This window comes from Anticarsia gemmatalis, chromosome Z (genome assembly GCF_050436995.1).
Source record: "Anticarsia gemmatalis isolate Benzon Research Colony breed Stoneville strain chromosome Z, ilAntGemm2 primary, whole genome shotgun sequence".
In the NCBI taxonomy this organism is placed as follows: domain Eukaryota; kingdom Metazoa; phylum Arthropoda; class Insecta; order Lepidoptera; family Erebidae; genus Anticarsia; species Anticarsia gemmatalis.
Window position 1 is genome coordinate 9,509,497 of NC_134776.1, and position 27,929 is coordinate 9,537,425.

At 35.8% G+C, this 27,929-nt stretch overlaps 1 protein-coding gene across 6 annotated transcripts; it reads right to left on the minus strand.

Annotated features, from left to right (window-relative positions):
* Window positions 1-20: 20 nt before the first annotated feature.
* magu (SPARC related modular calcium binding-like protein magu) lies at window positions 21-27,777 on the minus strand. Of its 6 annotated transcripts, none has more exons than XM_076134622.1 (12): window positions 27,511-27,777; window positions 20,039-20,228; window positions 19,213-19,431; window positions 10,460-10,513; window positions 9,529-9,731; window positions 8,680-8,806; window positions 5,692-5,793; window positions 4,488-4,603; window positions 3,641-3,833; window positions 2,987-3,080; window positions 2,339-2,595; window positions 21-1,867 (listed from the first exon to the last, which is right to left on the minus strand). In XM_076134622.1, the coding sequence occupies exons 2-12, from the start codon at window positions 20,094-20,096 to the stop codon at window positions 1,788-1,790; spliced, it is 1,503 nt and encodes a 500-aa protein (XP_075990737.1). In that variant the 5' UTR covers window positions 20,097-20,228; window positions 27,511-27,777; the 3' UTR covers window positions 21-1,787. The 6 variants fall into 6 exon arrangements, with proteins under 6 accessions (XP_075990737.1, XP_075990733.1, XP_075990731.1 ...); XM_076134618.1 differs by lacking the exon at window positions 27,511-27,777 and adding an exon at window positions 24,572-24,996 and having other exon boundaries at window positions 4,488-4,588; window positions 5,692-5,760; XM_076134616.1 differs by lacking the exon at window positions 27,511-27,777 and adding an exon at window positions 24,572-24,996 and having other exon boundaries at window positions 4,488-4,588.
* Between the last annotated feature and the right edge of the window lie 152 nt (window positions 27,778-27,929).

Genomic DNA, 27,929 nt, shown 5'->3' on the forward strand with positions numbered 1-27,929 from the left:
TAAAATAACAACTTCAAAAATATATTATCAATTCATTTTATTCAGCAATAGTAATGAAGAAAAATATCACATAGTCCTTACAATTGACACTGACTATTTAAACTTTAAGATACATAAATTAAACACAAATAGGGTAGGAATATTTGGATTCATACCCTACACTATAAAATGCTAGATTGTATAATATGCCAAGACATGAGTAGAGAAAGCAATGTTATGTGGCTAAATGGCTGCTATGATATCAAATTTAACTTTCGACTTTAAAGTATATAAAGCTGCTCTTTTATTATTTGTTACGATTTTCTTTTATATTGGTGAGTTATATCTGATTTATAATTTCACTATCCACCCAATTTTTAGGTAATTGGGTGGATAGTGAAATTATAAAAAGCTCCGATCGTTTTTGAAGAACTCCATTCATGTGTGTTTTGCTAATATTTCATTGAATCTTTATGTAAAAAAACGCGTCATTATGTACCTTTAATTTTACGCTACATACAAGATACTAAATGACTCAGATCCAAATATGTTTGTCAATGTTAAGGAAAAATGAAACTTAAAACAAAGTATATAACTAACCACGTAAAAATTGTTTTATGTACATAATACATCATTAAATTAGCTATATAAATAACATAATTACATAAATCAGTAGACAATACAACTTGTTTAATATTGCTGTTCGAAACATATTCGGTAGATAATTTTCACATGTATTTGTAGGAAGTTCATTTCCTACTATTCATAATTTGACTGTTTTAAAATTGTATATATGTTGAAAATATGGTCATACATCGTATAGCCGGACAACATTTTCAATCCGTTGTAAGTACAACGGATACAAGGCACTTTAGACCTATTTCTGATTTTATACATCATCAATCGGGTGGAAATACTTACAAGTTTAGACTAGTGACAGTCAAAATGTATGTGTTCACTTTAATAAATTATAATAATAATTACTTAAAACTATACCTACTAATCTATGTTTGAGAATCTTTTAGAAACTCATATTAATAGCTATTTTAAGGCGTAGAATACTGCAGCGAACGTTAAAAGCACTTATTCGTTAGACACGGCGCACACGATTTTTCTATGCAATAAGAAAATACCCATTAGTTTGCCAATAGCCCCTTAGAATTGGCGTCGGCCGTCGCTTAGTCTATATTTAGGGAGTGGACGGCTCATGGAGCCATCATAGATTATCAAAAATATAAAATAAACAATCGACAGCCGAAGAATAGTTTCTGATTAAAATCAAATGCATGTGCGTAAAATAGATGCCTACTAAACACAATAACAATTTATAAAAGGTTAAATACATACATATATTATATGATTACGACAACTAAATTAACTAAACAATTTTGGGCATGAAATATCTCCTTTACAGCTACAGATCATTGATGTGGGTACCTATAAATATAATATATGGTACGTCAAAATTCCCATTTGGAAACAAGTGAGTTCAACTCTTTAGTTCTGCGAATGATATTAGTCTTACGTCCGAATTCGGAAACATCATTCAATTTTAAGTGATGCACAAAAGTATTTTTGTCTCTGTAACCGTCAAAGTGACAAACACAGCAGAATGCTTAAAGTAAAGTAAGTTTTCTCAAGTATTTACTTAAAGTTGAGGGAAGGTTCTGTACTCGGATGTTACTATATAATTTAGTGAGTAACGTTCATTGTTCCAAAGCCTTATAGTCTCTCCTCAGCACTGCACTGGACTGTCTCTTATCACTAACACTGGCACGGATAAAGGTCCTTTAAACACAAATAGAGAATTAGTCGTCAGCTTTTAGGAACGACTCCAAGGGATTGGGACCCTTTCGTCTCGGGTTAGCTGGAGCCTTCGTTGCTTCAGCTGTAAACAAATAAAGTATGTTTTAGACTTTAATGAATATTTTTGTATAAAGAGATCATAATAACATATTATGATATTATGCTCGGTTCACATTTTTTCATCAGAGGTATGGTGAGATACATTTAACAACTGAAAAGGAGCCCAGTAGACCCCCTCCTTGAAAACGTGATCCAGGAGTTTATGTGGGGTCTAAAGTTCTGACTGTCGAATTTTTCTATAACGCTAAATTGCTTTGTGTAGACCAGACAAAATTACTTTGTGTTAACAGGGAGGCAAAACATACGAGAGACGTAGGAGAAGAGGGCAGATGTCGTTGTTAAGTTTCTATCTCCCGCGTGTATGCGCGCCTAGAGGAAACACAGATGATGAAAAAGTAAATTCAATTGAATTATTTATACCTACAGGAAAAAATATCTGAACGTAAAGCTATCTGAACTGTAAGTAACATAGCAAAAAAAGTGCGATACATACTTGTGTGAGTGTGTGATCCCTGCGTGACTTCAAGACAGGCCATCCACTCGGTAATACTAATCTTGGTGTCATGGTTGACGTCACAATACCTCGGCAGCTTGCGTCCACAACGTCGCAGAGGCTCCACATTCGATATCAACTGGTGGAACGCCTTCCACTCTCGACGCTCCAAGGCCTTGTTTTTGTCCTTGTCTAACATCACGTATGTCCATGTAGCTGCTTGCTCTTCTTTTGAAGCTCCCCATTTCACCATATCCCTGGATATAATAATGAAAATGATTATATGATGATACTAAACTGACTCAAGGCCTAGTCCCTGCATAACAGCTCGAGGAAACTCTTTTCCAGCAGCAGAACACTAATGTGATAAAAAAAAAGAAATTAAGTATTTTTTTGGAGCATTAAGAATTGCTCTTGTGTCCGATCCAGAATTTATTTGTGGATCGCACAAACAATTCAATTGTTCCGAGTGGGAATCAAACCCACGACTTCCCGACGCAATGGTAATGTCCTGAACCACTACGCCACGGATGCAATCGAAATGGTGCACATGATAATGATTAATTGACACTTTGAGTGAATGCAATGTTCTGGTATCTGAGTAGGGTAGTTTTAAATGGTTGGAAAGGTTATAATAGTGAACGGTACCCTGGTCCAGTGCCGTTGATGGATGTGGTCATCTTGGATATGAAGAAGCCCATCAGATCACGAAGAAAGTTGCTCTTCATTGGCTCCGGACAACCTAGAAAAGCAATTTCATTTACTATAAGTAAGTATATTATAAAAAACAGTAGTTACCAGATTTCATTTAATGTAAGTATATTATAATAAACTATAGTTGTCTGAGCTATCAGCGGTCCGATTTGTAAGGGTAGCGTATCGGAATATTGTATGTTTTTGTAAAATTAAATAGTTGTTGGATGGATTAAAAATCTATTGGGTTCACTGTTAATCTTAAAAATATATTTCCTAATCGGAATAGTAGAAGCGGGCAAACTCATAAGGGGTGTTTTATGGTTAGTGGTCAACCTAGTGTCAAGGTTGTCCAAGCCGCCCGAAGGCCTTTGACATGATTTAACGACTGTTATCTTAATTGACAACAACCGGGACCGACTCTTAACGTGACCTCCGAAGCACGGAGGCGCCCGGTTCAGATACCACTTTGGGGGTCACCCATCTATGGAATGACCGCACCAAGGTTTGCTTTACTCACAGATCGTTTACTGACCGATGAGCGAAACTGGCTATGGGGGCCATAACTCGTACTTGAAAGTGGAAAATATTATTATTATGACGACGTACCTCTCATAGGGCTGGCATGTTGTGGAGCAGCATCGCAGTCAGGACGTCTGTCCTTGACCGAAGAGCCTGGTATTGGTTTGCCGGTGTCTTGATGTACGCACCAACAATAGCCCGTGGACCGGTAGCACTGAGCCCTTGCGTACCGGCCGTCGCCCGTACACTCCGGCACATAGAGGGCAGCACCACCCGCCTTCTGATAAACGAATATATACTTAATGATTAACATGATAAGATTGCTTTTTAAGTTAACTCGTCTTGTTATGATTTTAAATGTAACGAGTTTTTTCTGCAGCTGTAATGTTCTTTTCAACTTGCTGGTTATTCTTTAGTTTGAACAAAAGTATGAATAGTGTAGATGTTGTCCAACTGGTCCGAGCAGTATGGTATTTTGCAGTGAATACCAGACAATATGGCTTTGTGCTTTGTAAATAGTACCATTGACTCTGAACCTTTCAACAGCTTCGGTTTAGTTTAATTTTTAACGTCACCCCTGTTTTCTCTTTGCCCCTTGTGACCTTAATGTGGCCATAATGCATATCATGCTGACATCGGGGGCAAGATATGCTTATAAAAGTACTTGGAAACAATTTTTGTGATAGTTTTTCATTATAATTGTTGCATTATATGATTGCAGCTCACGAGGTTCTATTCCCGAGTCAGCCAAGTAATAATAATCTTTAATTTTGTTTGATAACATGCCGTGCACTAAGCTCGCCCTTAATACACTCATTTTGGAAAAGGCGAAACACACTTAACAAACCCAGTATTTCATACATTTTTGCTTACATCTGCACATGTAACAGATGTCATGTTAGAAAAAAAGATAAATATATAAACGTTATCTAACCTGTTCATCTAAAACTGCTTGTCTGTCTGTCAGACAATCGTTAGCTTCGTCCTCTCTCCTCGATTCAGCATCAGAGCCGTCTGGTGCAAACGAGTTCCTCACTATTCCGGGTAGTACTGTGGAAAGTAAATATATCAGTGCAATAAATACACGCGGATGGGTTCCCTAAGGGAGTTCTCTTTAGCAAATTTCTTATACGCATTTTAAAACAGTCAATCTATCAGTCTAGCCTTTCTTCCAATTATGTTGGAGTCGCCTTCCAGTCTCACCGGATGCAGCTGAATCCAATATTTTACTTGTAGCGACTGCCTATAAAACCTCTACAATTTAACGTGCTTTCCGAAACACGTGTTAATAAAGTATTCTCAAACGAAATATTAGTAAAAAAGACTAACACTGTATAACTAATTAGAGCTTAAACGACGTTTATTAGTAAGACAGCAAGTGTATAAGATTTGAAAACATCGCGTTTGTGTATTATTTATTATGTTACTGATTGTTACATATGAACAAAGCTAAGTTAGTAACAGGTTTGTGTATCACACATACGTGTATTTCCACTTTTATTTAGTTCAGTGAAACAACATGCAACGTTGCTAACGGTAGTGGTTTCTGAGATAGATAGTAGATAATACATGAACAGTCTCCATCGTGTCTTATTTCTCCATTTGAAAGGTTAGGAAACTGATAAAATATACAAAGAACAGAAAATGTTCATCAGAGATGGTCAAAGATATAGTGACACTATTTCCTTGCTTCCGACTGAAAAAACTTATTACGTGTTTATTTACAAGTCGTCTGTCTGGATTACTCAAAGGGCCGTGTAGGTATCATTGCACAGGCCTGTCTGACCTTGACCTCGTGTACAGCTGTGTCACCGGTTTATTTTGTTGTGTGAGGGGAACTCGTGCCCCCGCCGTTTATTCTCCCTTAGCGCCTATTCACCAGCGCGAAAAGCAACACAAATTCTGATGACACTCAAAGTTTTATTTTAATTCAATAAATTAAGACTTATTTTTGCATATCACGATTTGTTAGTATCGAAAGACGATCTGTGCGAAAATAAATCTTAATACAATGTGTATTAGACTTGATTTCGATGTTATCGGAATTTGCTTTGCTCTCCCGTCGTTACGAGTGAATAGACGTTAAAAGTAGTTGGTGTATTGATCTAGCGAGGGTTTTAATGTTGAAGTTTGGTCACCTGCGCTCGGGTCAGGGGGCGGTTCCTCCTCGTTGTAGTCGGGCTCGGCTTCCGGACCGCTGTCATCGTCTGCGTTCAACGACATGAAGAAACGGAGAGAGACTATATATTATTATTATGTTTGCACACACATTCACAGACAAATATAGTTAATAGGCGTCAAGCTCAGCTCAAAGGACACTATCATTATTTTATGACTCGTAAACTGATAAAATACGACAATCATTTTACAATTATGAATATCTAATAAGGTCGATATTAATTCCTGTATTAGTTCCTGTCAGTTTGAAGAAGAGTTCTTACGCTTTATGATGATCGAGTCCAAACTTTTAATAATGACCGATTGAGCTGATGGCATTCATAGGAGAAATAAGGCAGTCGTTGCAGGATACCTAAGTCAATAATTTAAGTAATATTCACATATCAATTGCCTTTGTATGATTGCCGCAAATGTGTAAAAGCACAATTTAAAACATTCCATGCACATAAAATTATAAAGGTTATATGATGTTGTTAATTTCATTTGGTATTTTGATTAGCTAAAAGTAAAGGCGATTTTGTCAAGTGACATTAGGTAATAATGCCAGTCTCACGATTTAAAGATAAGAGACGGATACCCTGTATACTGATTCATAAAGAGTCGGCACAGACGCATTAAAAAAATGCTTGTTTTCTACTTGAAATGTAAAGGCTGAGTACGTTAGACTTAGGTTTTTTGAAGAGCATAATAATTTAAATGCCATGTGGCTCTATGTTAAGGGTTGAATAAGACTAGCTGCTAAAGGTTCGCCTTTTTGGCATATCATTCATAGATTTATACATCATGAATACTTATCTATACTAATATAATATTATAAAGGTGAAGAGTTTGTTTGTTTGAACGCGCAAATCTCAGGAACTACTGGTCTGATTTGAAAAATTATTTTAGCGTTAGATAGTCCATTTATCGAGGAAGGCTATAGGCTATATATCATCACGCTACGACCAGTAGGAGCAGAGTACCAGTAAAAATGTTACAAAAACGGGGAAAAATTTGACCCATTCTCTTATGTGACGCAAGCGAAGTTGCGCGGGTCAGCTAGTTAGAACTATATACACAATACACATATTATATATGTTTTTTGGCTGATAATAATGAGAAATTATTTACAATCATTTTTACACTCCAATTACTAAGTTTATAGCTATGAAATACGACTTTAATCATAACAAAAACCTAATACAAAATTAAAATATTTACAATAGGTACATACAAATATTTACATATACATTTTTGTTAAGAGCAGTGATAGCCGATTGGTATAAGTTGACACCTCCCACGCAAGTGGTCGCAGGTTCGAACCCGAGGCAACACACCAATGACTTTTCGAAGTTATGTGTGTATTAGAAATAATTATCACATGCTCCAACGGTAAAGGAAAACATCGTGAGGAAACCTTGCATGCCTAAAATTTGTTTAAAAAACATTTATTGAGGGCATGCAAAGTCCCCAACCCGCACTTGGCCAGCGAGGTGGACTCAAGGCCTAACCCCTCCCTCATTACGGGAGGAGACCCTTGCCCAGCAGTGGGACACTAATGGGTTAAATTTATTTTTACATTTTTGTATCCGAAACATAAGAACTAGGTAAACAGGACATCAGAACAATAAACGTATTCATATAAAATTCAAAATATTTATATTTAACGTATTATTATCATGATATCATTAAAACAGAAGATATTGTGCGTAAACGAGGTGAATCGTAAATGAACGATGTTATGTTGATGTTTGGCGCCACAAGCACCGTAAAACTAACTAGTCTCGACAACGACCGTTAAGTTCAAGTCAATAAATTGTCTGCGGAATTCATAATCTATACATATAATAAAACAGTGAAAAAAGTATGTCTGTACATTGAAGATATATACAAAATAAGAATTGAGAGGTGTTAAGAAACAAACGAACTTGAGTAAAGGTACTACACTAGTGCGTCAGGAGGTCGCGGGTTCGTTTCGTACACGGAACAAATATTTGAATGATTTTCAAATAGTTGTTTCGGATCTGGTTGTACTTTGTGTCCGTTGTAAAAGAGTTTCTTCCATACTAAATGTACCTGGTGTTCAAACGCAACGTTCTTTTTATTAAGGAATTTCTGCGAGATCAGGATTGACGGGATTTTTCATGAATAAAGTGATGCAAACGAAGTTGCGACAGTGAACTAGTTTAAAATATACGTAAATATGAATATACACGTTAATAAATAGGACACTCTCTTATTCATCGAATATACTTTATTCATCTAATATGCTAAGTAAATGATCTTAATTTGCCTCCATGAAGCGGTAGTTCGGTGTCCTAATTAAATAAATAGTATAATTCATTGAAATGTTCGAGTAAATTAGAAACTTGTTTAATATAGACCTAGCATTTACTGAGCTACAAATAAATAGTGGCGGTAACTTTTTTTTATACACAAGTAACGAGCAATCAAAATCAACGCGACTATGACGCCTCACAAGGACATTTGCCATGAGTTTTTACTGATAAAATGAATTCCTTCAGGCAATGACCCGAGTGGCACGTGATTCGCCGGCCATTGATAAATCACATGACTCTATTTGGGTCCGTAGCTTTCTTCTAGCCTTGAAATAGAGTAGCAGCGACAAAGGTCGCCAAGTGCATTGAACAGTAAAAGTAAAAAATAGGTTATTTGGTTAATTTTTGATCATTCATAGATATTTGTACTCTCGTGGGACAACTGCTGCCCGCGTGAATGCCGTTTTGTTTGAAAGTTTTCTTAATCTTGTTCGCAGGCATTACATGAACACTCTTAGTGCTCTTACATTCCTCAAGGACTAAAGATACCAACTTTTAGCTTCCTAAGCGTATCGCAGGCATCTGTCAGTCACTCATTTTAGTTTTATTAACTAAATCGATAAAATAAGTCTTTTCTATAATTCGGCTGTATGTAGTGTGTCATTGCAGCATGCCCACAAAGGTACTCACAGTCCGGTGCGGGCGGCTCCGGGTTGACGAGCAGGCACGCGACCCACTCCTCGTGAGCGATGTCTCCGTCGCCATCGCCGTCACAGCCGCGGGCCCACGCGCGAGCACACCTCTTTGGTTTTACCACCTGAAATATCGTAGCATGATCCTTAACTTTTGACAGAAGTTCGTGTAATATTATTTTCCTTTTCAGTTTATAAGTCAGGAAAAAAGCTGGGCAAAGATAAAATTATTTTAGCCATTGTCGACAGATTAATAGAGACCTTACGAATCTATTCAATCGGTCATTCAGAAACATGGCGTTTTATTACTGTGACAATTTTAGAATAAAATTGTTTGGTCGGATCCTAAGACTACCTCTCATTGCAGTGCAAGAGATTTAATTAAAGACACAGGCGGTGTGGCAAATGTACGTTTGTCAGACGCGATCTGTGATGCTACCGTCAATGATCCAAATTTGTTACTATAAGTGTTTGACTTACCTTTACTAATCCTTTGAAGTCCCGTGATCCAAGAGTATTTAACAGTGCAAAATAAAAAGTAGGTAAATATCATTTGCCAACTCATACACGGTAGTTTGATTCCACACTAAACAAAGCTTGTATGTATTATAGTAACCAAATCACTGAAGAACATACGAAAACCGAAAATTAACAACTACATACTCGAGCTCATACACATATATTGGTCACGGGTGGATTCGAACACACACACGCGGCGCTACGGTTACTGCGGCGAGGTGACCACGTTAACCACTGCGCCAAACTTGCAGTTATGTTTATAAATGGCTCAAACAAAATTATTTTCTCTGTACTATATCACCAGAAAGTATAAAATACGAAATGATACCTTTTTGATTAGTCGTCTGAGTCCCCTGTACTCAGACTTTTGCAGCGCGTCGCTCCTGTCTCGGTCGAGCTCCCTAAACTTCCAATCGGCAACAGTCCTTGGTTCCGCGTTGCCGGCTGCCTCTGACCGGGCCCTCTCGTACTCCCCAGTGAAGATCTTGATCAGGTTACTGTTGAATTGAGCACGATCGGTCCTCGTACACGCTAGAAACATTGTTACGTTACAATTTAAAATTTGCTTTAGTGAATTTTTCTTCAAGTTTGTTTTGGCAAGATTTCAAGACGTATAGCTCTGAATGTTAAATGCTTTTGCTTTTTCTCCATAAGGACTCGGAGAGTATTCAATACTTAGGATAGTTAGGTCGTGTTCACAACAAATGCCAGACAGTTGTTTTGGTATTTCATATGTGTTTGGAACGTACCTCTGTAGTTGTGTCACTTTATGATATCTCATAACTAAGAACGTTGATTTAAGATCATTAACAATACAATCACACATAACCACTACAGTCACTAAGGGCTACCTACATAATTTGCAGACGCCAAAGATAAGGTTCTTCAAGATCATAAAATGGGCTACTAAACGAAGACACACATCCACGTGTATTATTATTATGTAGGTAGCTCGGTCTGCGTTTTGATTCAAGTCACGGCTGAGTATATTATTAGTATAATTATCTTATCTTTCGACTTGTTATGTAACCACATTTTATCTCAGCATCATCTAAGTTAGACTACAAGAACATACCTCTATACCTATAATAAACACGCCAACTAATTAAACATCTAAGTACCTACATAATATATAATAAGTACTAGTTATTAGTGTATTATTTTCTCAAGAGTGGCAAATTCAAATTTGCAAACGAAGCCATGATCTCACTGTATTATGAATAACAAAAACACGAATAATTACGATTATCAATTCTTACTTCTTTTATTGCGTTGACCGCGGACGGAGGAGCGCCGCCTCGTGTGGGATTTACCTGCAAGCAATGATAAACACACATCAGTCACAAAATAAATATACGTTTCAGTAAGTGAGTTATGCACGCACGCGCTGAATTATATCTGAGAATACGCATGCAGTAATCAGCGCTTCAATGTAGCGACGCATTAGGGCTTTTACTTAAACGAGAATCAAGCTTACTATTATGCCCCATTAAAATTATAATTTCTCAGATGATTGTTTAAAAATCTAACAAGATACTTTGACGTCGTTATCATTGATCGCTGCAGCAACAATCGCTCAATGCAAGCCAAACAAAGTTCATAAAGATGTAGGTACACGCGTCGCTATACCAATGGTTAAATAACAGTACAGTCCGCCGATAGAGCCATTTGACGAGAACTTTAAAATCCTGTGACCAAGGATTAGTAAATGGAATAAGGTTCCGCGTTATTAAAACCTATCTGAGTTGCAGATTAATCATTAGAGGAACAAATGACACCAAATAAAATGACCTGTTTAAAATATAGCTACTAGCATTATTAATTAAATATAAGTACCGCAAGTGACTAGTTAGATATAATCTACTAGCTGACCCGCGCAACTTCGCTTGCGTCACATAAGAGAGAATGGGTCAAAATTTTCCCAGTTTTTGTAACATTTTTTACTGGTACTCTGCTCCTATTGGTCGTAGCGTGATGATATATAGCCTTAGCCTATAGTAGTTCCTGATATTATCGCGTTCAAACAAACAAACAACCAAACTCTTTATATTTATTTTATTAAGCTTTATAATATTAAGTATAGATTAATTTAGCAACAGGTCAAAAGCCTTACAAGTTGAGATATCAACTTATTGCAATCAGAAATCGATTTGAGTATTAATGACTTCTATTATTCATTCATTACTACTTGTCAGCTAAAATTTCTAAATAAGTAAATTCGCTTCGGCATATAAAATCGCATAGGTTAATGAAAAGATATTTCACCTACTGTAGTTATGTAAAGTCTAATAAGACGTGTTCGTTAAAGGTTTATAATAGCACAAATCATTAATAATTATAACTACGTAAGCAACTTTGACAAGAACGGCTTTTTCATTATAAGCTGTCAAGTAAAAAAAATATATAAATAATTTATTTCATGTTAGTAATTAAAGTGCATTGGAATGGAAATATTTACTGCAACTAGTAAACAATCCAATTACTTAAAACCAACAATTATGTGTTAAAACATTACATAAAGTAGAGCGCTATATAAAAAAGCAAGCAAAGGAATGCAGTGGTTCTTGTTGTAATAAAATACATAAATACATAGATAGGTATACTACTCGCTTCGCGTCTGTGATTGAACTGTACTTATTCCAGATAAAATGAATCCTTTGTAGTGAGTAAAGGCCAAAAGCTTAACGTTTCTGATTCAATCTGTTGATTAGCTACACACAGTGGAACAAAACTGTGAGTGTGAGTGTGGTAGAGCTTATATTTCACTGCGGTACTAAAGTTTAATGTCAGTCCCGATACCATATTTTAAATCGGAAACCATTACTTCAATGCTACTGATATGTTTTCGCCAATAATAGGAAACACAATCAAATATCTAAGCATGTGCTAGCAAAGAGATATCTCCTACGCCACGGTACCCTATAAAACCTTACAGTATTTGTTGCTGCCGTCGGCGTAGGGTTTCGTAAAAAAAGTAAACCAAAAACCGGGTTTGGTCCCGTCAGACACATCGGCGCCACACCCAAATGTTCCGCCAGATTGTAACATTATAAAGACCCATAAACGTGGTCGGAACATGAGATAAAATTCTCACACAACGGCAAAATTCCACAGAACTTTTAATTCCTAAAAAAGTAGCTAAACACTGCAATTAGAAAAAAAAGTGTTGCTCCGTTCACACCCCAATTAAACTGTTACATTAAAAATAACGTCCGCTTATTAAAAACTATTAATCTTTAAGTGTTATTAGTTAGTTACTGTGTTACAAACGAACCGGTCTATTCTTTTAACTCTTTCTTAACGACTTCATCATCGCGCACAGGTAAGCTCCGTAGCTAAACATAAAACATCAAAGGTGCGGGCGATCTTCAACAAAGCTCTCAAATGATCTCTGGAACGTTTTTTTTTTCTATCGTCTCCGGCTCGAGACGAGTTCTCTTTACCTTTGAATGACAAAAAAAAGTGGACCCCATTGTGATCGGCGTCGTGCTGTCTGACGCGGACCGCTGTTTCTTAGAAAACCACTCGAAGGTTTGTCTCTGTTTCGAATGTAGAGACCACTTTACGAAGTAGCGTTTGACCATTTTTTTTACTTTACTAGAGCGTACCAGCATGCTTAATGTAGATTGTAGATTCATGTTTAATGCAGTGTTTAAAAACTCTGTTACTTATTCATATTAAGGTAAACCATTCATGTCACGCACGAGTGACATGAATCGTTTACCTAAATATAATAAAAATAAATAATACTGGATTTATTTCTATTTTCTCTCCACAAAGGTAAGCCTGTTCTTACTTAAGACTAAATAATTTAATAAATGAATTAGTAGAGCAAAATATGAATAAGTCCTAGACCAAGACCTAGGTTAAGGTGACAACCAAAATAAAATTCGATCAATTATTTTCGAGCTCAACCCTTATGCCTGCACTTTTAGGCTATAATACTACACGCAGCTGTTAGAAAGCACACAGCATCCGGTCTTATTCATGATTTCAAAATGTGCATACCCATGTTAATATCGGGTCAACATGAGTGGCTGTAAATGTTTAATTGCCTGACCAACATAGGCGCCACCGCAAGGGACCAATTATATTAGTAATCGGCAAGTAAAACAACCAACTAAAACTACGTAAATGGACTTCGTCAGGCCGATGAAATTATATCGACTATTAACTGAACCGAGGGACAAACTTCAATTAGTCAATAGCACGCCGTTTGTGATAATTCTTCACTTAGTCATCGAGTTACTGGTCGACACGTCATAAATGAAGCATTATAGTAATTGATGGGCGAGAAAGATGAGTGGTTTAAATTAAACCTTTTATAGTGGATCGGAAGACGAGAGTACGTGTTACGATATTTACGACTAGGTGCTGAGAAACACGAACATTAAGATATCGACGTTGATATATGAGTAATGGCGGAGCTGCCAGGTATTTTAAACAGATCTTTGTTAAACTATATTTATTAAGACATGAGATAACTAACTTTCTTTTTATTATAATTAGGTATGTTATTTTTACATAAGACCATTGTTTTAGTTTTAAATGATAATAAAGTTTAATAGCTTGAATAAAATAATAAATCTGCTGGTCGTAATAGAGATATCATAATAATGTTATGTTATTATAACCGCTAACTAACGACTAGAAAAACAATGACCCCGTACAATAAGTTATAACTAATGGAGTACAGATTAAAAATAACCGACAAGTCGTGTAGGTATTCCAAGAAGGTTTTGCTTTTATGGCGCCATTTCATATTACCACTTACGGTCAGGTTTCATACGGCTAAGTTATTACGGATGCGAATCGCGATGCAGCCGCACCTAACAAGAATGCTAAGTGCCTTTAGTTAGGGAAATTTATCGATCGGGATCGATGTATTATTTTTATTCAACCAATACTTTTACAATACATTTTATACTGTGCATAACTTTATCGAAAAATACTTTGTACGGCAATGCATCTAATTAATGAAACGTTATCAAGTTTTGAAAACATGTCATTATCATTTAGGTATCTCTTTTTATAATTGAAACATAACAATTAGGACTAAATTGGTTTTCTACTCATACTATAACATTAAATTGTAGGTACGTATTCGTTAAAGAGTGAAATCAATTGAACCATAACCGGCGAATTTCGCACAAAAAACCCGTGGCTAAACCAAACATAAAAATCAAGAAGGATTAATTTAAATGCAGATAACATAAACAAAACTGTCCGAATATCCAAACGTTTGATTAAAAAGGTCGGCACAAAATACATCAGCATATGATTTGGTACACAATATTTGGAAACATAGTTGTTTTTTATCATCAGTCCACATTCCTTAATAGAATTAAGTGCAAAATCAAGTCAACGCAGGTCTAAAGATATTGACTCACGCCAACTTTTTTACCTGAGTTTATTTTTATAACAAAAATCGTTCCATGTTAGCTCTTTTAAATAAATTCAGGTCCTGACTCATTTTATATGAAACAGATGTATCTACGCAGACTTTGTGAGTTATAACAATCTGGAATTCTATAATTTCCGGTGCATCCAAGAATTTGTGAACATTCTTTATTACATACTTAATACGACGTTCCATCTAAAAGAAGTAGGTAGGTTACTAATGCGTCAAAAAGTATACTAATTATTTTGAGATTAAATAAATTATTCGACAGAATTAGTTGTCATCGATATTTTGAAGACAGCTCGCTGTACAATTTAGATAACAAAACCTATTAGCATAACATATATAGAGGTGACAGAACTCTAACTAAAGATGCATGTACCAGTTTCGTCATCAAAAAATTAAATGACTACCAGGCTAAGATTCAGTTACGCAATCAAAAACTGGGGGCAGTCACACAGTGCCGTTGCTGACTCATTAGTGTAACACTTACGCACGTCATAATGTCAACTCGTGTGCTCTACTTCAAACTTACTCACTTAATGTGCCTACTGTGGAAAACCACTCGTATTAGATACACATGTCTGAGTAATTAAGAGGCAAAACTGGAAGGAATACAATCCGCCGATACAAATGTCTGACCACAATAAATTTGTAGTAGCGACCGCAACGTTTGCCTCGTTTACTACACTCTCTCTTCTAAAGTTTCACTAGCAGTCGATAGTCGCGGATCATATCGCCAGTTAGAGGTTACAAGGTGCATACTTGTATGAGGAAGCGAGCGGTTAGCCGAATAGCGGGCGATGCCCTGCGTAGGATGACCCTTTGTCTGAAGGGTATTAAAGTCCTATGCTCGATATTAAAACGTTTAAAAAGAGCTGACGCAATACGAGTAGATACTTAATGAGTTCACCCGTAGTTAATGCCATGGGCGATACCCCCATCACCGTGGTTTATTTAAAATCCAATTTACTTTCAAAGCATATTTTTCCTTAATTCCCATCTAGATATTTTGCGGTACAATTTAACTCTTTTAGTCCGTCTGTTAGACTCAGTTCCGAGCCGGTTTTGATACAATCAGATTAAAATCAGAAAACCGAGCAAATCCATCCTCTTAATTGACTTAGACTGGTTTTTATTGCATTCAGGATACATGCGCAAAATACTTGTTCTGTTTGATCATGCTTCAAATAAATGTTTGGTAGACGGATGATACTAAGGTATTTGATTTTAAAATTTACCTACAGACAGTTTACTCAGCATAATATGCAGATAACAGTACTACATCTGATAAACGCGGTTAACGTCTCTCAATTAACTTATGATGTCTACAGTAAGTACAGCAGGAACAGGATCCGGGTGACAAATATATTCAAGAACAGATCCACCCTTATGTTATTTAGGTATTTATTGTTTAAATAAGGTGCTTTAGGTAACAACATACTTCAATCGACAATTAATGGACATTAAATACGTGATAGACTTTGCACGAGTCGTAATTGGTTTTCTAACTTTCCATCGCGCAATGTTCAGACGAAAATAGCTCGGATTGATAGGATATAATATTTTAGAAGGGTATCAGAGTATTAGCGATACATTGAACACTAACGAGCGACCAGGAACACTGAATGCGTAGCAGCTGGTCAGTATCAATGCCGTTTGATTCGATAATAGGTAACTGTCTAGTAAACAAGCTGAGATTGCTGCCTTCCGCCTCTTCGGGCCCCTGACCCCTTTAATTTTGAGTTAACATACATATAGGAAATACCACAATACTAGGGTCCCAAGAAATAAATATAGAACAATAGACACCTAACAAAAGCTTGATAGGAAACGTTATGCGCTCCGTCGCCGAAAATAGTTGACATTTCTTGTATTGAGCAAAAAATTTTTTATTTGGTAAATTGTACTGATTTGTTCATTTATTAGATATCAGTTAATTATTATGACGATAATAAAGTTTATTGTAAGAGCATAGAAAAATAACTTAAGAACCAATATAGCTCCCATTAAAGTATACAAGTGCTGATAACTTACTTGACGCTAATGAAAAGACTTAGGCATTTAATCAAATCGAATAATACCGAGCTGTCAACCGTGACGAGAGGTTTCTTTTTCACTTGAATCGATATTCAACAGCAAGCAAATGAATTAAAGAGTTATGGACAGAACGTCTCTAGACGTGCGAGTGATCATGTGCGAGACGAACAGTTAGGCGGAATCTACACTCTTGACAAATGCTCTCTCACCGCAAAATTTCTGAGTAAATGCCGAACTTCTGACAACTTATGGTTAACCTCAAGATATTTAGGAATGTTCTAGGAGGTTTATGAAAAACAAATGAACTCTATCTGATACGTGACTCACGTTAAAACATTCCGTACACTTTGACCGTTCTCAATGACGTCCGAACCCCGAAAATATTTGAAAATATTTATTTTAACACACATAAACTAGTCTAATGTATAATTAATTACAATAGCAGACATAAATAGTAACGTTGATGCTAAAACGAGTACACCGAATGTATTTATAAGGAAAGCCTGGAGCATAAATGTTTAACTGATCACACGGCGCCAAAGATAATTGCATTCTAATCACAAAATACAAATGTACATAAATATGTATAGCGACGTGCAACGCTTACATAAACACCGTATTTATACATCAACGTATCATCATTGGGTTCTGCACTCTATCTCTCAGGCAAACAAACAATTATTCTAAACATTTTTCAATTGAAAATGCGCGTAAAATCTTGGCGCCGCTTCATAAAACATTGCTTAAAGTGAACATTTTGCTGGAATTATTAACAGTTTGTATTCTTAGCTGTTTAGGGACTTGAATGAGTGTCCAAACAAATGGTCAATTGACTCTACATTAGGTCAAAATGTTTTTCAAATGCAATATAGTTGGTTTTATTTTGCTGATTAATGTTATATTGTTAAAAGACTCCTCTATTTCCTTTCTAGTTATAGAAGGTGGAAGTCTGGTTAAAAAACAAAGGTATGTTATTTGACTATTTCTAGGTCAATGAACTTGACACCTATGGTTGAATTGAATGACTGGATTAAAGGGAAAGCTTGAAAACTTGACGTAGTGTAATAAAAGTAATCATTGACGGTAGAATATAGCCTCGCGTTGGCTCATGTCTGTGCGCCGGTGTAATGTCCACAGACATAATGTACGTAACATTGTGCATCTGTGATTAGGTCGGGGACTTGCAGACACTTGGCTCCGGACCGGCTCCGTCTACAAGTCCTCTTCAGTGTTTACGTGAACACGACGAGTAGGTACGACGACAGATATCAACGCCAATATACTTCAATTACAATGTACTATTGAGACGACCATCACTCACAATTGAACGTTTTATACTTTAATATAATGTTCACACTTCACACATGTAATTTTAATAAGTTAGATTTTTTAATAAACTATTTCTGTTCACTTTCACGATTACGTAATTTGTTGTTTGTTTACATTTCAAGTCCAGTAACCTATGCATAATTAGTTTAATGGCCCGCTGTATTTTATGTGAATCAGCACAATGTTTACACCACGCAGCAGTAATCTGTTTATAAGCATTTTTAAAGAATTGGGTGCGTTCACTGTGTTTATGATAATAATATGTACGTGAGACTTATCGATGGGTTCTTCCAAAAGCCGCTCTAGCGTAATGTAAACAGTGCTTTCATCTGGATATCTGTTTACAAACCACGTCTGATGTATATCCACAGAATTTAGTTTGTACGTTAGATAAAACAGATGTCTCGATTACTGGAATCCGGGTATAAGATCTCTCTCAACATAGACTACCTAGAAGTCATCTCAATACTTTTGAACTTCCAATGAATAATTGTAACATATAAATCATCATGAGTGTTGCATCGCCTACAACAACGTTTACTGAGATTTATTCACTAGGATTACGTCCCACCACTGTTCCGATCATACTCATTCACGAATGATTTATTTTGATTGAATGTAATATATATGATTATTTTTTCAAATTGATTAAAATGAATGATTATGACAATTCGCTTAGCAAATATAGACACCGACAAACGAAGTGAATATAATAAATCAGCAGAACTTTACGAAATAAAAATGTGACCAAGAGTACCAGGCACTACCGGCGAATTCTACAAAAAATTAATTAATAAACGTGCTTTACTGAAAGTTACCTGTTCAGGAAAGCTATAACCCTCATTTCAGAGAGATTTCGGTATAGATTTGCAAGTATTCATATTATTCGCATGGCTTTATTGGCATCAAGATTGTTTTATTCGCAAACGAAGCAACATTAGCTGTTTGACAATCTTCACTGACAAAAACTAAATACCAGACCCGGTTCTAATATGTCAGTAACACGCAACTGCCAAATGTGGATAATTTAGCAACATTGGCGGTAAAGTAACTTGATGTTTATGCAGCTTCGTGAACGAGGTACTAGTACAAAAACAGAGGTACAGAAAAACAGAGGATATGCATAATTTCAAGAAATAAAAATAGGTTGTCGAAATGATGTTTACGGTTAGTACTTATAAGAATGTTACAGCTATCAAACTAGTAAGCAGAGCTTTAGAAGAGACTTTGACCATGTCTTACCGGTTCTGGTGCAGTCTGGGCGGCCGTTTCTGACCGAAGTGTCAGGGAGTGGTTTGCCGTCAGGAGTGACGCACCAGCAGCCGGCAGCAGCTCCAGCACTGGCGCATTGCACTGCGGCATAGGTGCCATCAGCGCGACACCTCGGCACGTAGGCTGACCACATGCCGCTCTGTGCGTTTAACGCGTAGCGCAACGCTATCAAACACGAAGACTGCCCGTCTGTAAAACGCAATCTTGTTAACTACTTTCTACAAATTAACTTTATTGTAGAAATGTACATACTTGATAGGCAATTCTTGCAACAGCCATCCTGAACGGGTAAATACAAATCTGCATTATAGATTGTTAATCAATTAAGGAGGATAGTAGCAGTTTGAAATTGCACATAAATATCTTTACCTAAGCTAAGCTTATTAGTTAGAGTATCTATTTCAAAAAAAATTCTATCACTGCTGTAAGTAATTTGTCATCCAAATCAGTTCTGTAGACAATAGTAGACATGCACTGATTGAGTAACAAACAGCCGGAGCTATCGCCCTGGACAACGTTGCTAAACGATTGCATGTATTCGTATATAGAGCTAACAAGTTTCCATGACTTCATAAAGGACGATTGTAAATGCAAGGTCAAGTTTAACAAAGAGCCTTTTCATTCCAATATAGTCATGGGGGACATATATTATATTGTATATTGAGCTAGGTGAGACATGGTGGTATGAATGAGAACCTTTGTGGCTATCGGTTAGTGGTGTAGCAAAATTATAGATAGAAACAGAAGTCTTGTTCTTTGAGCGAATGCGTAGTATCGAGGTAGTTAGGTAACTTACCAACGCAGGGTCCTTTTCTGGCGACGGCGACTGGTTCTCCGGAGCACTGTGCTATCATGAGTTGACATCGCGAAGGGTAAGTGCGGCCGTCGGTGCCGCACACCGCACGCCGCGCATTCGCCGCGTTTGTCTCGCACGCCGCCACGCGAGCGTTGCAACTCTCATTGCTTTGTATACTCGACGTGGAACTCTTTAAATAATAACATGAACGACAACCAATTAGCCCTATTTAAATGCTCGAAAAGTAGAGTAGTAGTAGAACGTTACGACTTCTTTCAGAGATATTTAAGAGATTGATGTATTATTCAAATTCTCGTAGAGTTAATCCAAAAGTTGATGTTGAATATAATGTAACGTATTAAGTATTTTTTTATGTTTACTGTGTTCATTACGATTCCTCTTAGAGGTAAATCGTAGAGCAATATGAGATGGTACAATGATCAAATGTCTTATTGTTCCATACAAATTACTGACAAAGGTAACTTTATGTTTTCTCACCACTCGTGTTCAGTAAATGATGAAAACAATATAGCCTGACCCCGTGACTCTACCTTTCTTTATAAATGACCCTGTCTATTGTTTATCAAATATTTATATCGAATGTTTCAAATAAAATATATTTAAGATTCATTAGAGGCATAAAAACCTCCGGCATGTTATTTTTCGTAGCGTTCAAAAGGAAACGATGGAAGCAATACAAATGTAGTGGAATATTTGTGATATATGTTTAAATGATACGTGCTATGTCAACTAAACTTTGTTACAATTTATGTCTAATGGGCTGGTAATTACCCGCGGCTTCCTCGGTGGCATAAACTTCGTAATGTACTAAACTTACTTTTAATTTTTAATGAATATTTTGTTACATACATATAACTAAATCGTAAACGTAAAAAAAATATTTTTTCAAGAACTATTGGCGTCTACATGCCAAATTCACTGTACTGTCATAGACTCTACTTATTTCAATTATTTATTGTGGTGACCAAATACCGTTCTTTGTAACCTAAAGTGTGTAAAAATAAACCTGATTCTTCTGTGCCAGTTATTTCCTCGAATCAAAACAATAGCGACTTAACAATACGAGTAAGTACTCGGAAACATTGAATTTATTGTTATTCAATAGTTTTACTCGTATAACGATACAATTTATATAAATACATTTTGTACCCAAGATTGTTTTCATTGTTTTAAAATTAAATTAGCATGTTGGCAAAAATAGTACAATTTATTGTCGCATAAATATGTTTAATTGCATAGTTACGGAAAAGTTAAGTTACCAAATAAAAGTCAGTCTCAATTATTCCGTACCTACACGGAATAATTGAGACTGACTTTTATTTGGTTTAAATGCTAAAACAAATATTTGTTAAAAGTCTAAAGCCGGTGCAGAGACGCGAAAGTGTACCGTTGGTAAATGAGAAATCTCATGGTATTTTTTATCTAATTATTAAACAATTTTCACGAATACTTCCTTAAACGATCCTTTACTTTTTAGTGTACCTACTTTATTTCATCGGTGTTTCTCGCGATAATGATAATAAAATGTAGAGCGGTTTCAAAGTAAGCTCCTAGTTAAACCGCTAAATCAATTATTTATTTAATTTAGCGCAAAACCACACAGGTACAATAAATTAAACGAAATATTTTCTGTAGATACACCGTGTTTACATTCATTTCCGAACGTAAAGAGCGTAAGACGAAAATCTTAATACAATACTTACCTTACCATTAACAGAAGACACTCTAATAAACTAAATATAAACAAATGTACTTCAATCTGAACTTATCGGCAGATAAACATCTTTGATAACAGTGTTACAACGCCGCAGTGACGTTTCGGTATTGGTTGCTACGTCATAGCCAATGATGAACTGTCAAAATAGCAAGCATCAATCTGCTTTTAATGTTTGTCTATTATTAAACCCGTGTAACGTATGCCATAAAATACCTTGTAACACGCACCTTTGATTCTCAAACATTGAAAATTATTTTGAAAATTCATTTTATGGCTTTGTTAAATATTAATTATTGCAGTTTTGTTAGATTCGTTTTCTACTGGAGATAAGATTCATAATTATTGTCTCGATACACGATCGCATAGTGACGAAACAAATAGTTAGTTGTATAATTAAACTAGTTTTTACTAATATTAATTATATCACGAGGTGATATTATTGATATTCTAAGGGTACCGATTTATGTTCTAAGCATTGTGATTTGTGATTTATTTTATATCCAAAAAATATTTATTTCTCTCTATTATCTCATTTTGTGTGACATGATGTATGGATGCGAGGAAACATAGGGTTGTTGAAAGAACATTAGCCAGTATTGCATGTCTCTGGCTACAAAAATCTAATGTTAGATTAATCTAATACTAATATATACCTATTATTAAGGATGCATGTGCCTATTATTTACTATTGCTCAAAATAATTAGGTAAGCAATCGCTCAGCAGTGCAGTGACGTGACTTTGAGATAATAGATAATTATATTTTTTTAATCATTAATAATATCTTACTGCCAGTCTTACCAATCTGAGTAAGATAGAATAATTAACAAATTAATTCAAAAGTTCTAAAATGACTATTACCTATTAAGTTACTACGCTAATTGTATGCTACTTTGACTAGATTTTATTGAAATCGGCTCAGCTGATTTTGCGTGAAAAATGGACCATTTACATTTATTCTTGTCATGGGTATGGATATTGGATAGTACAGAATAATTTGCTATGAACGAAGCGATGTAGGCATTTTTCTTATTCTGATAATGAAGGTTTTGCTTATGAGCTCATTGACGATTAGGACAGATATAAGGCATACGATACTTTTAGCTTACGTAAGTATATGTAGGTACTCACCATTACATAGATGTTCTATACATAATACCTAATTTCTAAGTTATTTAACGTATGCGTGCGTAGCACAATCGTTTCTTGCAGCTTGCAACAAGTATAAGGGAACAATGAAATTTTATAGAGGCTGACATTTTAATAACGCAACGTGCCTGTGCAAATCTCTAAGTTACTTACCATGATTTATTGCGGATTATTGTGCCTTCCTCTCACTAGCTTGAGCATCGTGCATGGTGTATTTTACCGCTTTTTAAGTAAATAAGTTGGTGCTTCTTGTTACGTAAAATAGTCTCGTTAATAGACTATTTATGTGTACTTACTTTGGCTCTCAGCTATTATAATGACTGACAACTACTTATATACATTCTGAATATAAGTTACTTAGCTGTGTATTTTCCAGTGCATTATGAATGAGTGCTGATAAATAATGTCATTAATACGCTATGGTAGTCTTACCTGGTGACATGTTGATATGAAATAATTAGAGCAGGCCGTTAGGCTAGCAAAAAAGTTCTACAATCTATCGTAACTGCACAAAGACACACCTACCAAATTTAATCTATTAATTATCTCTAAAATTTGTGGCATTTATATGATTTTACGTACCATTTCATTGCAGCGTCACAAAAATTGTATTTATACGAGTAAAACAGATAATTTAATACACGTTAAACGTCTTGAGAATCAGAGCTCTGATTTTCGAGACCAAGCTTAGTACAATATTTTAATTTAAAATAATCCGCTCAACAACTTATCGAATTAATTAACGCCAAGTCTTATAAGATATGATTGTAAACAACGTCAAAATGTAGAGCCCTGTATTCGTTACTTCTAAATTATTAATTCAATACATAATGAGTTGAACAAGTTGTGGAAGTCCAACAAATTAATTATTATTTTATCTCTATAATTAAATGCAAATATTCTAGTGCATTTGTACATTTCTGGTCGGCGTATAATAAAGTCGTATAAGTGCCAACTGTGGTAGTCGCCAGTCCGGCTGGCTGCCATGGTGATAACGGCAAAATCGTTTGTCACCCGATCGTTTATCCCGTTGCCTATGGGGGAACCCTACAATTTATCCGTGGGCTCGTATAACCCACTGATAGGCTTTAAACTCAACTGTAGAGAGTGTAGAGACGAATATTTTAATGTACCTACTTAGAAGAGTTAAAAGTTAAGAGTTTACATTTCCACCGCAGCATATTTAAATTTTTGTGCTTGATTACGGCTGTCTACGAATACATACGTATTCGAAAACATTTGTTAACGCTATATTTAATTATTTATCGGTCAGTCGTACTCCTGCCTATAAACACAATAATATCAAACATTTCACGCGAGAGCTTCGTAATTAAACGTTCATTCGGTGATACGATAAGGAAGCTCTCTTACTCTACGTTACTTAACTACTGCTTTGCACTTAATTAACATTATTGACGTTATATAAAAGGACCTCCCTTTTAATATCGTCAATATTTTTATTTATTAACAAAAAATATGATTTAGTACCACTTTGTTTTACTTGAATGTACTAAAAATATAGCAGTAAAATAGTAAAAAAAAGACAAGTATCTAATTTATTCAATTATAACACAGCTAAGTTCTGTAAATTAATTAGGAGTTTAATTCAGACAGTTCGTTATATAAAAAAAAAATAAAAAAATATTACCTTGACATCGGGTGCAGCTCCATCAATAATGTAAATAATGTTAAGAAAAAATAAACGGGTCACTAGATTCATATTAGGTGGTTACTGTAGCAATTTTCTTAAAATTCTGCTGTTCGTCGCTATTATTATTTATTTATAACACTCGTTCACACAACAAAACTGATCGTCTATAGACCGGGCAAAGAATGACTGAGTTTTTACTAACATATTGGCATAATATGTTAGTTTGTTAAAAACTGGCTTTGTTACAATAAAACATTGAGTATTACAATAGGGATGTATGGCTGGGACGTTCGTCGGGACAGAGAGCTACGAACAGAATAAAATACAACAAGCCAACAACTAACAAGGATGAGATCCCGGTGCGCGTCCGCCGCCGCCGCCACCCGCGCCGCCGTCGCGCCGCGCTCGCCCTGCCTCCGCTGCCAGTTGTCACGTAGGGATGCACGCTGTTTCTGTCATGTCCAATCGATGTATCGATTAATCGATAAATCGGTTTATTAAGAAATGTCCAATAACAAGCGAACTAAGCAAATATTTATGTTAGATGTCGTTTGTATCTTATGCTTAATAATATTATGCATGGATCGTGCGTTTTGTGTGTGTTTGCGAATAAGTGCCGAGAGTCATTAAAACTAACTCATTTATACTAGGTACCTCTACTGCACTTACCCAATTATTATTGTAGAATCCAAATACCAGCATTGTTTTCAAACTAGGTAAGTAATTGTTTCTATAGACACAATACTGTTAATGGTCGAATTTAAAATAAAGAATGTGAATAGGTATAAAATACTAATAAGAAACCGGTTACAGTAACGGTCAAGTTTCAGCCAAATCCGCGCGTCGGCTATTCTCGGTCGCTTGAGTCTAGGGTAAATTAATAATAGTTAATATTACACTTGAAAGTAAGTCTTACTCTTAACTGAAATGTATTATGTGCGATGGACAAACATAAGGTCTGAGTCAAATAATAGGTGGAATGTGGACAGAAGACTAAACGCTGTACCGGTACTAAATCATTTTGGAAGAGATTTTACAGAGTTACACTTTATCTTAAAAAATATATATTGTAGCAAAGTCCAAAGTATTCCTAATAATATAAGAAAAAGGACTGTAGATGAAGAAGACAGGTAAATGATTATGTAGGTTTATGTGTCGACTGGCTTGTGACATATTTACTATGCATTGAAAAAGTAGCGTTGATTACAAGCCGATATAAGTAAGCAATACCACCTGACCTAATTCAAAGGATCACTGTATCAATAAAAGTACACATCGATAAAACGGAATACCGAATATTTCGTTAACAATCGACACCTTCGCGTCTCCGCCCTAATCCCGGTTTTTGATTCGCATTCTAAAGTTCCACGCAATTTATATTAAAAATATTTATGTTTTGCTTTTACCGCAAGTAGCTACCTATGATCTCTATACATATTATTATAAAGCCATGAATATCTAAGTCAACAAATAAGGTAAATTATTTTTTTAAGTGAGATGTGAACGATGAGTTTTTTGATTTCACAGGTCCTGAAGTTTTCCTGGTCGTATCATATACCGATCTCCCGGGCTATTAGGGTGAGGTAATAGAGATTATAGTAGTCTGTATGCACACACTTATAATAAACAAAGTCCTGCACAGTAGGGTGGTTAATTAAACTAGCCGCCGCGCACCTTAGCCAAATATCGGCTAGGAGTCTATAGTTTGGTTCATATTTCTGATTTTATAGGAATTGAGTAATTTCAGGCGAGCCAATCTGTACTTTGACTTTTATACTTAATTTGTATCTCTGTAACTTATTTAGAAATTTATCATACGATTCACGAATCGCCGGCGTTTGTTTGTTATTTATAATTATTATTCTTAAGTAGCAGATCTGAGGAAGACGGATAACGACTTAAAATATAAGTTGTTGCATAGTTTCTCTTCCATGTGCGCCATTGTGTCGGAATTGGATCATTTGCTTTGCATTTACCCCTATATTAATTACTCTGGTGTTAGCTGGAAGTGCTTAGTTAATCCATGTTTTGTCTTGCTCGTTGACAGGTAGTTTTATAATGGATTGAAAGAGACAAAGCATGGATTAACTAGTCGGACTAAGGCACTCCACGTTTGTCAATAAGGCGGTAAATGTAACGCAAAGGTTCCTAACTTCGAATTACAGTACAAGATAATGTCCTGCTAGAAACGCCATGCAACAACGGTAGCCATGCAAATATATACTAAGTAGGTACCTAATGTAAGTATCAATCTTCCTTGGACCTTATTTTCTCCATAAAGTTTATTATGAAATTTAGTTTAGGGCCGTATGGTATTGAATAACATTGAATTTAATTTGCTAACATTCACGTGTAGATTATTTACGTAGATTAGCTTTATTTAATTATATAAGTATAATTATTATCAATTATTTGTAATCAGACATTACCTCCTTACAACAAAATCGTAGCCTATGTTGTTATAAGATATGTAGTTAATATTTAATTAAATAGTTAATGAAATAATCGTAATAATTGTGTACTACTTCTATCAAAGTAAATAATAACGCATAAAGAACCAATGGAACATTGTAAACAACAAAATAATCTAAGAACCATCCTAAGAACATATATGTGCCGTCTCCATTACTACATATTTATGGACTATTTACGAAATTTCATTTACCTAGTTAGTTACAGTACTAGTTACTCATATGAGTATTATTATGTAAGTATATATACTAATAAATTCATTATTCATATTAATATTAGATTGTAATAATGATGATATTCAAAGTCAATGCAAACAAACAAGGGACATGGAGTGACTAGGTGTAGGTAGACTTGCGGAATCTAATCAATCAAATCAGTTTGTGATTTAACTTATACGCGTATGGTTAGTTAATTAAATTACTAACTATCTATAGCATATATCTACTATGAATAGCGTACAAAACCTCTTATTCGTTCACGAAGTTGCCGGAACTAGTGTGGTGTAGCGTCATCTGCTACAGCTTAGCTCGACGTCCCTGCTACGGGCTCCACTGCAGCGTTGGTTGACCGCTCGGCTGCAAGCTGCGCGGTTGATGAAGGTCCCGCCTCGGCACCCGCTGGATCTGGCCCATAGAGCACGCTACCTCCACATGGCGCACCTCTAACGATGGCATTAAGCTCCGACATCTCCCTAATTTTATAAGTTGGTCCTCGCGGCTTCTTTATAGTGATGACTCCGCGCTTCAAGGATACGTTAGGTCTTCCAAAGCGGAATCGTGCCTCTAGGAACGTTTGATACAGAGAATGCTTGACAACTGCGTCAATGCGCAATCCGGTACCATTAAGTTTATATCTCAGCTTGAATATAACATTTCTCATAAGC